The sequence below is a fragment of the Octopus bimaculoides genome, chromosome 24, assembly GCF_001194135.2.
Source record: "Octopus bimaculoides isolate UCB-OBI-ISO-001 chromosome 24, ASM119413v2, whole genome shotgun sequence".
In the NCBI taxonomy this organism is placed as follows: Eukaryota; Metazoa; Mollusca; class Cephalopoda; order Octopoda; family Octopodidae; genus Octopus; species Octopus bimaculoides.
This window is the reverse complement of record NC_069004.1, coordinates 9,147,053-9,162,259: the sequence shown is the minus strand read 5'-3', so window position 1 is coordinate 9,162,259 and position 15,207 is coordinate 9,147,053. Positions and strand designations below refer to the sequence as shown.

Genomic DNA, 15,207 nt, shown 5'->3' with positions numbered 1-15,207 from the left:
ACCGGAGTAAGCACATAAATGTGCAACAAGGTAGAAAAAAGAGTACTCAAATACCAGAGGTAGAGTAATATGCTTTATTTAAAAGCAGCAGAAATATAACAAAAAACTGTTACTCGGAGTTTCATGTTCCCGTTCATCGGACAGCTTTGTTAGATTTTCTAACAAAACTGTCCAATGAACGGGAACGTGAAACTCCGAGTAACAGTTTTTTGTTACATTTCTGCTGCTTTTAAATAAATAATACATACATACATACATATATATATATATATAGGCAAGAATATCAGTCAATTTGAAAACTGATCATTAGTGCCCGATCTCTAATACCACATGAAGTTAAAAAGATTGAGTGCCATTGCTGTACAGGTTCCTTTGACTTGCTAGAAATAGCAGCTATGTCTCCCCTGTATCACTGCTGTCTTACAAAAAAATTTTAGAAGTTGAAAGGACATATTGGATAAGGTCATTCAGATGCACTTAAAAAAAAAAGAAAGAAAGGGATGGTCACATCTGGAGTGTTTTTGGTCATAGGTCTACAGGATTAGGGCTAACCTAGGGTTAAATGACAGCAAGGAGAGACACACTCAGTCTCAGAGATACGCAAGGCTATGCATACACATTCTCACATATTCACACACACACACACATGCACAAATGTGTAGCGATCCACTTTTAACACACTATATCTTTACCATTCTCTCTAATCTGCAGCAGTGTCTCAAAGACTTATGGTTCTTTCTCAATCCAAGCAATTACACGCAAGATATGTTCCACCCAGGTATGTTTGAATTCTTTTCTTTTCACCAGTGCCTCAACCACCACCACCACCACCACCACCACCATCATTGTCATCATCATCTGTTTAATGTCCTCTTGTCATGCTTACACGGTTACGTGGTTCTAATCTGACAAATGTTGTTGAAGCAGGTTTTTTTTTTCAGCCAGGTGTTCTTCCTGATGTGAATCCACTCTCACCTGTTGCCAAGTCAGGTAATATTTCATGTTATCTTTTAGACAGCGAACGGCTCAATAATTAGACATATTTACAGACATCGATTAATAAACAAAGATCTGTTTTTGTATAATGATGACTTAAGTTTTCATCTAGCATGCTCTCATTAAACAAGGGAAAGAAAGGCATGCTAGGGAAAAAAATTCTGTATCGTTCCCTGTTTTTGCAAATGAAGGTCAAATTGTGATTTAAGGGGATTTCATAAACAGAAAGGTGTTTCAATAGATTTTGAGAACGACTGGGTGATGTTCTCAAAATAGTAAAGGTACTTGTGGAAATGATCATCAAAACTGAGGGTCAGCCAGTTCCTAATATTATTGGCCCCTTTATGGAATTGTCGAGAACTTATTGACTTCTATCGTGGAAATTTCTATAATAGAATCGAAAAGTATTATAAAAAATTTTTTCCATTACAAAGAAAAAGAAACAACAACAGTTCATGTGTTCTTTTGTATCATTAACCACTTTCTGATAAGAAATTTCTTGAAAATACTTAAAATTCAACTCATATTATACTGATTTCAAATTTTGATACAAATATTGATACAAGGCCAACAATTTCGGGGATGAAGGTAAGTCGATTATATCGACTACAATGTTCAGCTGGTACTTATTTTATCAATTCCGAAAGGATGAAAGGCAAAGTCAACCTCAGTGGAATTTGAACTCAGAATGTAAAGATGGATGAAATGCTGCCAAGAATTATGCTTGGCATGCTATTGATTCAACCAGTTCACCACTTTAAATCCTGTCATGTTATATTGAGAATAATTCAACACACCAAATGCACAAATTGTTTCAGGTGTTTATTGACCACTCGGATAATGAATATTGACCCCTTTGCCGAACTCTGATATAAACGACAGCCAATCTTAGTCTTTCTCATAAAACAAGTTGTGTTTCTTTCAGAGAGTCAGCCCAGTGGCCAGTGTCTACTGCTGCCCTGAATGCTAATTGCAGTCCGAGAGTGATTGACCTTGCAGTTTCAAAGAAACCCCATCCACAATTTCTAGAACCAAAACCAGTGCAAACTGAAGTACCAATATCAGCCAGAAATGCAATACCATCACATCGAATTCGTGTACTTGCTGCACCGGTACCACGCAAAGTAACTGCTAAACTTGAGGAATTTCAGAAACGCAAGTTGTATGAAATTAGACAAGCTTCTATTAGCAGCAGTACAACTAGTGCAAGATTGGAAAAGTTAGGAATAAGCAAGTTGTTACTTCCTACTCGCACGAGTCAATTGATTTACCCCCTACCTCTCAAGACAGCTTCATCAAGAGTGGGAGAACTAAGCGCTCCACCTTCTAGGAGATTTGTTAAGGAAACACACAACCCTTTCAAAGTGAGCCCCACCACACAGCATGTGGTTGCTAGTGAACGCTTAAGGGAACTTGCAAAACCAAAGTCACATCACCTTTAGTTCAATATTTTAAACTTTCATCTATTCTATATGAATATTCATGTTTCAAGGTTTACAAATGTCATTTTTTTTTTGGCCAAAAGTGTGTGGACAGCATTTCAGAAAAATGAGAATAAAAAAAAAAATTAAAAAAACCTCCCCACAAAAAACAGAAAAGAAATATGAAAATGAAACCACACCAAAACATAAAATATCATCTCTGTCACAAAAAAAAAAAAAAGATGAGATGATTTGAGTGTTAGAGATTAGATAACTATGCATAATATATATTTTATATATTATTTTGTGAAATAAAGCATTATTTCAACAGAAAGTATAGGTGGAATGTTTCTTACCATCATCATTGTTTGTGTTGATGTCTTTCTTATCATCTTTGTCTTTGACATTGTCATCATCATTTTACATATCTACATGCTTTTTTCATTGGTTGGTTCGATGAGTCTCCTCTTGTTTCACTTGTCATCATCCTTTGTCTCATTTTTTACTGTGGTTTCTACCAGCTGGCGTATTCAAGGAGAGAAAAGGCGTCCAACCTCCTTGTGTGTGTCTGTAATTTTGGCAGCTTTTATGGCCAATCCTCATGCAAACATTTTTGCAGCCTGTACTGAGTGCATTCTTATTTTCTAACAAAATCTGCATGTGGAATCTATCTACATGGAGCATATCCAATCAAGTCCATGTAAATTTGCAACACTCAAATTGTGTACAACAGACCATTCTTATTTTTGGTAGTGTAGACAGTAACTGAACATTTGGCTTAATATCACCTCCTGGATTTTGGCTGCCATTAATAGATTCCACTTGTTTCAAACATTTGGTTCAGATATTTGGTCAAAGAATAACTACTACTTTCTTTCTTCCACCATTTTCAGAGGCATTGAAATTGTCTCCCCCATAACTAATCAATAATATATATATATATATATATATATATATATAATTGATTTTATAGATATATATATATATATATATATATATATATATATATATATATATATATATATATATATACATATATACAGGGTGCGGTGAATAAACTGTCATCTAAATTACGCAAAAATGAAAATAACACTTGACATCTCATTTTAACAGATATATTTACCAAAATTGCATTAAAATATCTTGAAATACTAAAGAGTAAATTTATTCAATAAAATCGCCAATGACATCAACCATGGCCTCCAGACGACTTTGGAATCTCCTGCAACTATTCTGAACAGTCCCCTTGTTTAGGTTGGTGAATGCTGCCATAATCCTTACCTTCAACTCATCTTTGGTGTTACAAAGAGTTTTGTTGGTCTCTTGCTCAATTGTGCCCCACACATAATAATCAAGGGATTGCAGTTTGGGGAGTTAGGTGGCCAGATGTTAGGGGTGATGTGGTCGCAGAAATTGTCTGATAACCATGACTGAGTTCTCCTGCTTGTGTGACATGATATAGAGTCCTGTTGTCAGACATAGGGTCTTCCAGCAGCTACCTTCTTAACCCAGGGCAACACTACCTCTTCCAGGCACTTGATGTAGGCATCCGTGTTGAGTCTGAGGTGATGTGAGAATGTTAAATGGAGGCATAACATTGCCATCACTAGTGATCACTCCAAACACCATGATGTTGACTGGATGCTTTATCTTTATCACTCTCGGTACATGTCCTCAGACTGATATCAAAACACTCTGAAATGTTCGTATTGCAGCTTCGAGTGTGAATGCCAAGCAGTACATCATGTCGTTCCCAAATTTCTGGCTGGGTGAATTGCGTCACGGTACTGTTTTACTAACATACAGTGCTCAACTGTATAGTAACCCTACTATACTGTGTAGTCGACAAAATCAAAAACAAACAATGTGCATTTGCGAAATGAAAAATATAAAATGGTAACAATTTACCCATCGCACCTTGTGTATATATATATTATTGATGATATACATACATATATATATATATATATATATATATATATATACACACACACACATATATATTTCCATGCACTCAGTACACTCTGTAAAGTAATTGGTGTTAGGAAGGGCATCTAGCCATAGAAACGTTGCCAAAACAGACAACTGGAACCTGGTGCAGCCCTCTGACTTGCCAGCTCCCGTCAAACTGTCCAACCCATGCCATCATGGAAGATAGATGTTAAATGATGATGATAATGATATATCGTGTGTGTGTGTGTGTGTGTACGTATGTATATATATATATATATATATATATATATATATATATATATATATATATATATCAACATATGTTTGGTGGATATTGGAACCACCAGCCTCTGCCTGTCCAGAACGCTATCACATTCTTCCATTTAGATGAACTTGTCCAAACCCATTCCTCCTTCACTGGAGAATTTTGCATACAACTCAGTGGTATCACTATGAACACCAAGATGGACCCTAGTTACGCAAAACACTTTGTAGGCCATATTGAAAAGCAGATATTTTCTCAACACACAGGACACGATCCAAAGCTGAATGGTTGTTTATTAATAACTGTTTCAGTGTTACCATTCTCACCAGGCAGCAGTTTGATAGGTTCATCTCTTTTATTAATTCCTTTAACCTAACCTTTGAATTTACACTCCTTCAATATCTTACATATCTTATTTTTCTCAATATCTCCATCATCAATTATCACTCTTCTCTCCACAATTCCTCTGACCTTAAACACACTCAATCTGCCATATCATTCTCCAAATTTCATCAACTTCATTGACTATGCAACACTGAATCAAAATTTGGACCTAAATATGAGAAAATGCAACATTTCTCCAAGAACTAAGAGTACCCACAATCAGTTGTGGACTCTGCACTCTTTTCTGACAGGCTGTACATAGTGGCACCGTTCTCCCATCCTTCTACAAGCAAACCCACATGTTGGACACCTACTACAGCCATCCACTCTCCTATAGAAACCCCAAATATGATTCTCCAATCCAACAGCAGTTCTTATCACTTCCTACTTCCAAGAAAGACAAGAACATTGGTAACCTCCTATACTGAAGCTCCACAGCACCTATCCACACACAATCAAGTACCCTTAAATGCACTCAGTAATGATGCAACACTTGTCTCCACATCACCTAGACCACAATTTTAATTGGGTCCTGGCCACAACACCACTTCACCCGAAACATTCACAGCACATCATGCAAACTCAACTACAGTACCATCCCAAAATCCTATGGTGTATTTTATATTGGGGAAACAGGCAATTGCATTGTTGATCACCTCTGCAGACATACCTGAACCACACCACTACATATGCGACACAACTCAACACAGGAGGCCACTCCATCCCCCATCCATCAATGTGCAGTACCTCGACACACCCAAGGAAATAGAAAGATCTACACCCTCTCACTCAAACCTGCCTGCCCCACAACACTGATGGGTATAGATAAATGTCCCACCCTTAACTTCATGTACTTCCAGTTCAGTTATCCTATTTATACCCCCTGGCACCTTAAACTTTCCTCCTCTTCCATGCTGAAAGCTTCCTTTCCTTCAAACAAGCAGCGTAAATATACATAAAAAAGGAAGAGAGCATTCATTAAACCATTTGTGTTTCTTTCAGGGTATCACCACAGTGGCCAGTGTCTTCCGCTGCCATGAATGCTAATTGCAGTCGAAGACTGACTGACCTTGCAGTTTCAAAGAAATTTCATCCACTTTTTATAGCACCAAGACCCGTGCAAACTGAAGTGCCATTGTCAGCTAGAAATGTAAAACCTTCACCTCGAATTATTGTACTTGCTCTTCCGGTACCGCGCAAAATAACCACTAAAATTCAGGAAGGTGAGAAAAGTAATTCGCATAAAGTTAAACAAGCTTCTGTTAGCAGCAGAACCTATCCAAGGCTGGAAAAGTTAGCAGTCAGCAAGTCATTGCATCCAAATTTTCTCCCGAATCAACAGAAACAGCGTCCCATTACCCGGGCAGCATTGACTGCTATAGCATCACCGAGACTAGTAGAACTAAGTGCCCCACCTTCTAGGAAAATGATTAAGAATACATTTGAGCCTTTCAAAGTGATCCCCACCACACAGCATGTGGTTGCTACTGATCGAATATTGCAACTTGCAAAACCAAAGAAATACCAACTTTAAGTTCACCATTTCTACTTTCATCTATTCTACAGAAGTCTTCATGTTTTGAATTTAAAAAATATTTTTTTTCTCTAAACCCTGTGGATGGGCATTTTAGAAAAAGAAGAAGGAAGCAAACCCTACAAAGCCGAAGCAAATAAAAAAATATATATATATATATACACATATATATATCAAAACAAAACCACTCCAAAATATAAAATATCATTTCAGTCAGAAAAAAAAATGATGAAATGATTTGAGTGTCACTGATTAGATAACTAAGCATAGTATATATATTATATATTATTTTGTGAAATAAAGCATTATTTCAACAGAAAGTATAGGTAAAATGTTTCTTACCATCATCATTGTTTATGTTGATGTCTTTGCTATCATCTTTGTCCTCAACATCGTTATCGTCATTTTACATGTTTACATTTTTCATTCATTGGTTGGTTGGATGGGTCTGGCTTGTTTCACTGATCATCATCATTTCTTTGTCGCATGATTTACTGTGGTTTCCACCAGCTGGCATATATATAAGGAGAGTTAAAGGTTTCCAACCTCCTTGTGTATGTCCTTAATCTTGCTGGATTTTTATGACCATTATTCATGCAGACATTTTTGCAGCCTGTACTGAGTGCATTTTTATTTTCTAACAAAATCTGCATGTAACATCTTTCTACATGTGACATATTTGTACATGTAGCATATCCTGTCAAGTCTGCTAAAGATTTGCAATACACAAATTGTGTCCAGTAGACCATAATTAGTTTTGGTGGTGTAGAAAGCAGTCTATCACCTAGCATAACAGCACCTCCTGGATTTTGGTTGCTGTACATATCTATGTCTCTCAACATAGATGGACCCATTCTAACCTTTTTTTCTTCACTGGAGTATATTACAGACATATTAACAGGATTGGTGTGAGCACCAACATGGGTGCAACTTATCCAAAGATTGTTGTAGGCCACATTGAATAGCAAATCTTTCCCAACCTTTCCTTCTGTCCCACACCTGAAAGCCTCCTCTCCTTCAAACAAGCAATGTAAATAAATATGCTAGGAGAAAAAGAAAGAGAGCATTCATTAAACAATTTGTGTTTCTTTCAGAGCAACAGCCCAGTGGCCAGTGTCAACTACTGCCCTGAATGCTAATTGCAGTCCAAGAGTGATTAACCTTGCAGTTTCAAAGAAATTTCATCCAAATTTTGTAGCATCAAGACCAGTGCCAATTGAAGTGTCACTGTCAGCCAGAAATGCAAAACCATCACCTCGACTTCGTGTACTTGCTGTACCAATAGTACGTCACTCAGTGTGTAAGCTTGTGGAATTTCAGAAAAGTAAGTTGTATGAAGACAAAAAAGACTCTGTTAGCAGTAGTACAAACTATTCACAGCTGGAAATCTTAGAAATCAGAAAGTTACCTCGTTCATATAACAGAATGAGTCAACAGATTCAGCAGCCCTTTCCCAAGTCAACATTGAATATAAAAACACCACCAAGGCTGGTAGAACTAAGCATACCACTGTCTAGGAAACTGATTAAGGACACATACAACCCTTTCAAAGTTAACCCCACCTCACAGCATGCGGTTGCTAGTGAACGTTTAACAGAACTTGCAAAACCAAAGACACACCACCTTTAGTCCACTATGTTAGCTTTCATGTTTTCTACAGGAATATTTATCTTTCGTGTTTCTGAAACGTTTTTCTTTGACACAAAAGTTTGTGGCCAGGCATTTCAGAAAAAATAAGTAGGAAAAATAAAAGAAGAAAAGGAACATAGGCAAAAAAAAAAAAAAAAAAAAAAAAAAAAAAAAAAAACAAGAAAAACTCACTGAAATTATAAATATTGTCTGACTGAGAAACAAAAGAATGAAATGATTTTTGTATCAGTGGTTATACACAAAAGATAATATGTATTATATATTATTTTGTGAAATAAAGCATTATTTGAACAGAAAGTATAGGTGAAATGTTTCTTGCCATCGTCATTGTCTATGTGGATATCTTTGTTTTCATCTTTGTCATCATCATCATCATCATCATTTTACATCTATTTATTTTTTTTTACTTTGGTTGGTTGGATGTGGTGCATTTATCTCAGTGTCCTCATCATCCTTTGTCTCATCACCAGCTGGCATACACTGGGGAAGAAAAGCCATTCAACATGGTTGTGTATGTCCATAATTTTGGTAAGGTTTTTTTTTGTCTGTTCCTCATATAAATAGTTGTTGTTGCCTGAACCGAGTGCATTTTTCTTGATGGAACATCATCACCGCTTGACACTGCCTTACACTTACACATTAAAGATAAAACCCATGTACTAAATCCTTCTTGTTCTCTTTTCTCCCTGTGCTGTCAAAGCTCCATCTCACTATGCATGTTAAACCACTCTATTCAGTCATCTTCCATAGGTAATGTCATCAGCTTTTAAAAGCTTACAAGACTTGACAGCACCTATGTGTACACAACACTGTCTGATTCCTTCACTTAAATGATATCAACCTCCCTCCCTCTTTTCTTTCACTGGAGAATTTTACAAACAGTTTAGTGGTGTCACTATGGGCACCAATATGACTCCCACCTACACAAATTTTTTAGTAGGGTATATTAAGAATTAAGTGTTTGCCCAACTCCTGTTGGTGCTATCACTCTCACCAGGCAACAGATTGATAGTTTCATTTTTTTTTTTAACTCTTTTTACCTCATCTTGGAACTTACTCTCATCATAACTGATATATCAATTGCTTTTCTCAACATCACCTTCAATATTTCTCATTCCTCTCTCCACTATTCCTTTTAAGATCTTAAACACAGTCTGCTACACCATTCTCCAAATTCCACCAGCTTCATTGACTATGCAGTATTGAATCAAAATTTTGAACCCAAATATGAGTAAAATGCAAACTTTTCCTGAATTGATAGTACCCATGCACTCTTTTCTGCCAGGTTAGAGACAGCGGCACTCTTCTTCCACCCCTCTACATCCACAGCTCCAAGATGGACACCTACTACAGCTATCTGCCCTCTTACTAAAACACAATTGTCTGCAAATCCCAAATATAATTCTCCAATCCAACAGCAGTTCTTATCACTCCCCTACTTCCAAGAAAGACAGGAACATTGGTAACCTCCTATACTGAAGCTCCACAGGACCTATCCACACACAACCAAGTGCCCTTAAATGCACCTGTCTCCACATCACCTAGACCACAATTATAATTGGGTCCTGGCCACAACACCACTTCACCCGAAACATTCACAGCACATCATGAAAACTCAACTACAGTATCATCCCAAAATCCTATGGTGTATTTTATATTGGGGAAACAGGCAATTGCATTGTTGATCACCTCTGTAGACATACCTGAACCACACCACTACATATGCGACACAACTCAACACAGGAGGCCACTCCATCCCCCATCCATCAATGTGCAGTACCTCGACACACCCAAGGAAATAGAAAGATCTACACCCTCTCACTCAAACCTGCCTGCCCCACAACACTGATGGGTATAGATAAATGTCCCACCCTTAACTTCATGTACTTCCAGTTCAGTTATCCTATTTATTCCCTCAATTGACCCCCAACATTTCCTCTCACCCCATGCTGAAAACCTTTCCTTCAAAAAGCAATGTAAATAAATAAACTAAGAAAAAAAAAAAAAGGAAGAGAACATTCACTAAAGCATTTGTGTTTCTTTCAGGGCATCACCACAGTGGCCAGTGTCTTCCGCTGCCATGAATGCTACTTGCAGTCCAAGAGTGATTGACCTTGCAGTTTCAAAGAAATTTCATCCACTTTTTATAGCACCAAGACCCGTGCAAACTGCAGTGCCAATATCAGCTAGAAATGTAAAACCTTCACCTCGAATTCTTTTACTTTCTGTACCAGTACCGCGGAGAATAAGCACTAAACTTCAGCCAGGTCAGAAAAGTAAGTTGTATGCAATCAAACCAGCTTCTGTTAGCAGTAGTACAACTTATTCGAGGCTGGAGAAGTTAGCAGTCAGCAAGTCATTGCATCCAAATTTTGTACCAAATCTACCAAGTCAGCGTCCCATTACCAGGGCAGCACTGACTGCTGTACCATCACCGAGAATAGAGGAACTAAGCAGCCCACATCCTAGGAGACTGATGAAGAACACATTTGAGCCTTTCAAAGTGAACCCTTCTGCACAGCATGCTGTCGCTAGCGATCGAATAGTGGAACTTGCGAAACCAAAGAAATACCAACTTTAAGTTAACTCTTTTAACTTTAAATCTTTTCTACAGAAATCTTCATGTTTCGAATCTTTGAAATATTTTTTTCTTTTCAAAAGTGTGTGGACTTGCATTTCAGAAAATAAGAAGGGGGGAAAAAATCCCTTAAAACAAAGCAAACCAAAGAAATGTATGAAAAATGAAACCACTCCAAAATATAAAAATATCATCTCAGTTAGAAAAAAAAATGATGAGATAATTTGAGTGTTAGTGATGAGACACTAAGCATAATATATATTTTATATATTATTTTTGTGAAATAAAGCATTATTTCAACAGAAAGTATAGGTGGAATGTTTCTTACCATCATCATTGTTTATGTCAATGTCTTTGTTGTTATCTTTGTCTTTATTACTGCAGTCATTTTACATGTTTCATGTTTTTATATTCATTGGTTGGTTGGATGGGTCTGGTTTGATTCACTGATCATCTTCATTCTTTGACTCATCATTTACTGTGGTTTCTACCAGCTGGCATATTCAAGGAGAAAAAAGGTGTCCAATATTCTTGTGTATAGCCCTAAATCTGGTATGTTTTTATGGCTATTTTGCATGCAGACATTTTTGCAGCCTGTACTGAGTGCATTTTTATTTTCTAACAAAATCTACATGTGACATCTTTCTACATGTGACATATTTGTACATGTAGCATATCCTGTCAAGTCTGCTAAAGATTTGCAATACACAAATTGTGTCCAGTAGACCATAATTAGTTTTGGTGGTGTAGAAAGCAGTCTATCACCTAGCATAACAGCACCTCCTGGATTTTGGTTGCTGTTCACAGCTATGTTCTTCAACATAGATGAATTCATCCTAACCCTTTTCTCTTTCTCTGGCAAATTTTACAAACAAATTAACAGGGTTGGTATATGCACCATCATTCATCCATCACTGTGCAGCATTTTCACATATCCAGAGGAGTAGAAAGAAAATCCCTTACACTTAAACATACTTGGAATCACAACACTGATGAATACAAATGAATGACCCTCCTTACACTCTGTAACCTCTCTCACAAGTCAGCAATTCCATTTTCAGTTTTAGGTCTTCCCTTCTTACCCCAGCCTTCTATCCCTAACCTGAAAGTCTCCTCTCCTTCAAACAAGCTATGTAAATACATATACTAGGAGAAAAATAAAGAGAGCATTCATTAAACAATTTGTGTTTCTTTCAGAGCAACAGCCCAGTGGCCAGTGCCTACCACTGCTCTGAATGCTAATAGCAGTCCAAGAGTGATTCACCTTGCAGTTTCAAAGAAATTTCATCCACATATTGTAAGAGTGAGACCAGTGCCATCTGAAGTGCTACCCTCAGCCAAAAATGCAATACTATCACCTCAAATTCATGTACTTGCTGTACCAATACCACGTCACTCAATTTGTAGGCTTGCGGAATTTCAAAAAAGTAAGTTGTATGATAGCAAAAGAGCCTCTTTTGGCAATGGTACATTCTGTCCAACGCTGGAAAGGCTAGCAGTCAGAAAGTCATGCCATTCATGTAACAGAGTGAATCAACAGATTCAGGACCGCATTAACAAGTTGACATTGAAAATGAAAATATCGCAAAGGCTGGTAGAACTAAGCACACCACTGTCTAGGAGAATGAGTAAGGTCACATACAACCCTTTCAAAGTGAACCCCACCACACAGCATGTGGTTGCTAGTGAACGATTAACAGAACTTGCAAAACCAAAGACACGTCACCTTTAGTCCACTATGTTAGCTTTCATGTATTCTACAGGAATATTATCTTTCGTATTTCTGAAACATTCTTCTTTGACACAAAAATTTGTGGCCAGGCATTTCAGAAAAAATAATAAGTAGGATAAATAAAAGAAGAAAAGGAACACGGGCAAAAAAGAAAAACTCACTGAAATTATAAATATTGTCTCACTCAGAAACAAAGAATGAAATGATTTTTCTATCAGTGATTTCACACAAAGCATAATATGTATCGTATATTATTTTGTGGAACAAAGCATTATTTGAACAGAAAGTGTAGGTAAAATGTTTCTTGCCATCGTCATTGTTTATGTCACTGTCTTTATCATTGTCATCATTTTACATCTGTTTGGTTGGATGTGGTGCCTGCTTCTCACCATCCATCATCACCTTTCATCTCATCACCTACTGTGGTTTTCACCAGCTGGCACACACAGGGGAAGAAAAACCATCCAACATGGTCATGTATGTTCATAACTTTGATATTGTGTTTTCATGTCTCTTCCTCATACAAATAATTTTTGCTGCCTGGACTGAGTGCATTTTTCTTGATAAAATATCCTCACCACTTGACACTGCCTTGCTTTCACACATTAAAGATAAAAACCATTCACTAAACATTTTCTTCTCATTCTTTTTCTGTCTGTACTGTCAGAGCTCCTTTTCACTTTATAAGAAGGCAAAACATTTTTCAAAGAAAGCAAAACATATGTACAGGCAAGGAATTGACAGAAAAATGAAAAATGTTTGTGGAAAAGTTTGTCTGTGAAATGTTCAGTCAATGTTCATAAAACTGTTTTCTGTTGATGTAGAAAATTTATACAAAATGTTTGTTGTTTTCTTTTGGTTTGTATCCGGGTGATGCAGTCATTTAGGTTATGTGTTGATGTTGGCATTTCATTTCAGAAGATGGGTAAGGGAAGAGTTTGAACTTACCCGAAAGACTTGAACAAACCTTGCGGGCCATCGAACTGTTCTTCCTGATTTGGTGTGCCGGGATTGTGCAGAATCTGAGGTATTTGCTGGAGTCGTTGAGTCTGTTCGAGGAACGGAGGGAACTGAAAGTAAGTCCTCCTTGATGAAGGAACTCAGCAATAAATACCTAACTGGCTGGGGGTAATCTTCAGGTCATGAGAAATATGAGTATTTACAGCAACACTAACACCCCACAAAGGAATCCTATTTGGTTAGTCTTATAGTTTCTTCAGATGATATTTGAACATAGGCTAGTTCAGCCAGAGTATATCCAACTTCCTCCTTAACCGTGGGGCGAATACCAAGGAGGATGAGAGGAAGATGTTCCAATCAATTAGAACTGTCTGAAGATGCTTTTATAGTTACCTTGAGTTGGTGGTGAAAGTGTTCAACCATGCCATTTGTTGCAGGGTGGTAAGCTGTAGTGTAGGTGTGTTTACACCCAAGGAGATGAGTCAGCTCAGTGAAGAGGTGGGAATCGAACTGACGTCCTCTGTAGGTGGTGATAGTTGCAAGTGTGGCCAAAACGTGAAACCCATTGGGATATATGCGTTTTGGCGACTGTTTCTGCCAAAGTTTCAGATAAGGGCCAAGCTTCAGGCCACCGCGAAAAACGATTGACACGGGTGAGTAGGTGTGTACAATTCTGTGAAGGTGGCATAAGCTCGGAGGAGAGAAGTGTTAGTTTTTACCGGAGCAGGGATATTTGCACATTATATATATGTAGGACCTCATTTGGCCCCGCTTGCTCAAGATCTGAAACCAAATCTAGAAATTCTCCCTAGCCATACAGCCTATTGTCCAGTCAAAGGACAAAAGGCTGTATGGCTAGGGAGTTTTGAAGGGTTTGGTCAATGAAACACACTAAATTCACTTATGAGGCATTAATTGTCAGTGGGCAGTATAATGGAAATTAACCCTATGAGTCTCTATGACTCAGGAAGATTTTTTATCCTAGGAAGGAAGGACTATTTTATAGTTGTGGCCAAAAGTTTGTAACAAAGGTTTGAAAATTAAAAATTTCATACAGGCGTAGGAGTGGCTGTGTGGTAAGTAGCTTGCTTACCAACCACATGGTTCTTTCAGTTTCCGTCTACCAAATCTACTCACAAGGCTTTGGTCGGCACGAGGCTTTAGTAGAAGACACTTGCCCAAGATGCTGCGCAGTGGGACTGAACCCGGAACCATGTGGTTGGTAAGCAAGCTACTTACCACACAGCCACTCCTGCACCTACTTACATATACAACACAAACATTGCTTACACACACACACATTCATAGGTACATATACAAATATATACATACATACAAACATACACACACATATGTACATTGTAGATAGGGTTTTTTTTTTTGAAACTAAAAGGAAAGATCAAACCTGTTTAAGTTATGAAATATTTCGGCACTTAACTGGTGCAAATTGGGTCCACTTTTTTCTCAAAACGGTTTAATAATTTTCACAGCCTCTGTCTATGTGTGCGTATATGCGTGTTGGTGTGTGTGTGCAGTGTAGTACCTGGGATTTGAAACACACACACAGAAACTCTCATGTGGAGGTGTAGGCTGACATCATTATTGGGGTAAGTGGAAGAAAGAAAACAATGAACTTTCAACAAAAGTCAACTACCACAGACACACGTAACTGCACAAATATATATATATATATATATATATATATATATATATATATATATATATATATATATA

At 37.5% G+C, this 15,207-nt stretch overlaps 1 protein-coding gene across 4 annotated transcripts in view; it reads left to right on the top strand.

Annotated features, from left to right (window-relative positions):
* Positions 1-11,087, top strand: part of LOC106870494 (testicular haploid expressed gene protein-like) — a 28,174-nt gene extending 17,087 nt beyond the window's left edge. Inside the window, exons 4-5 of one of the 4 annotated variants that reach the window (XM_052976253.1) lie at positions 712-778; positions 10,250-11,087. In XM_052976253.1, coding sequence (XP_052832213.1) covers positions 712-778; positions 10,250-10,784 — 602 coding nt within the window. In that variant the 3' untranslated portion in view covers positions 10,785-11,087. Of the gene's footprint in view, positions 1-711; positions 779-1,921; positions 2,751-6,021; positions 6,831-7,647; positions 8,494-10,249 lie in introns of those variants that run through there. The other 3 variants (XM_052976254.1, XM_052976255.1, XM_052976256.1) reach the window with 3 other exon arrangements.
* The last annotated feature ends 4,120 nt before the right edge of the window (positions 11,088-15,207 follow it).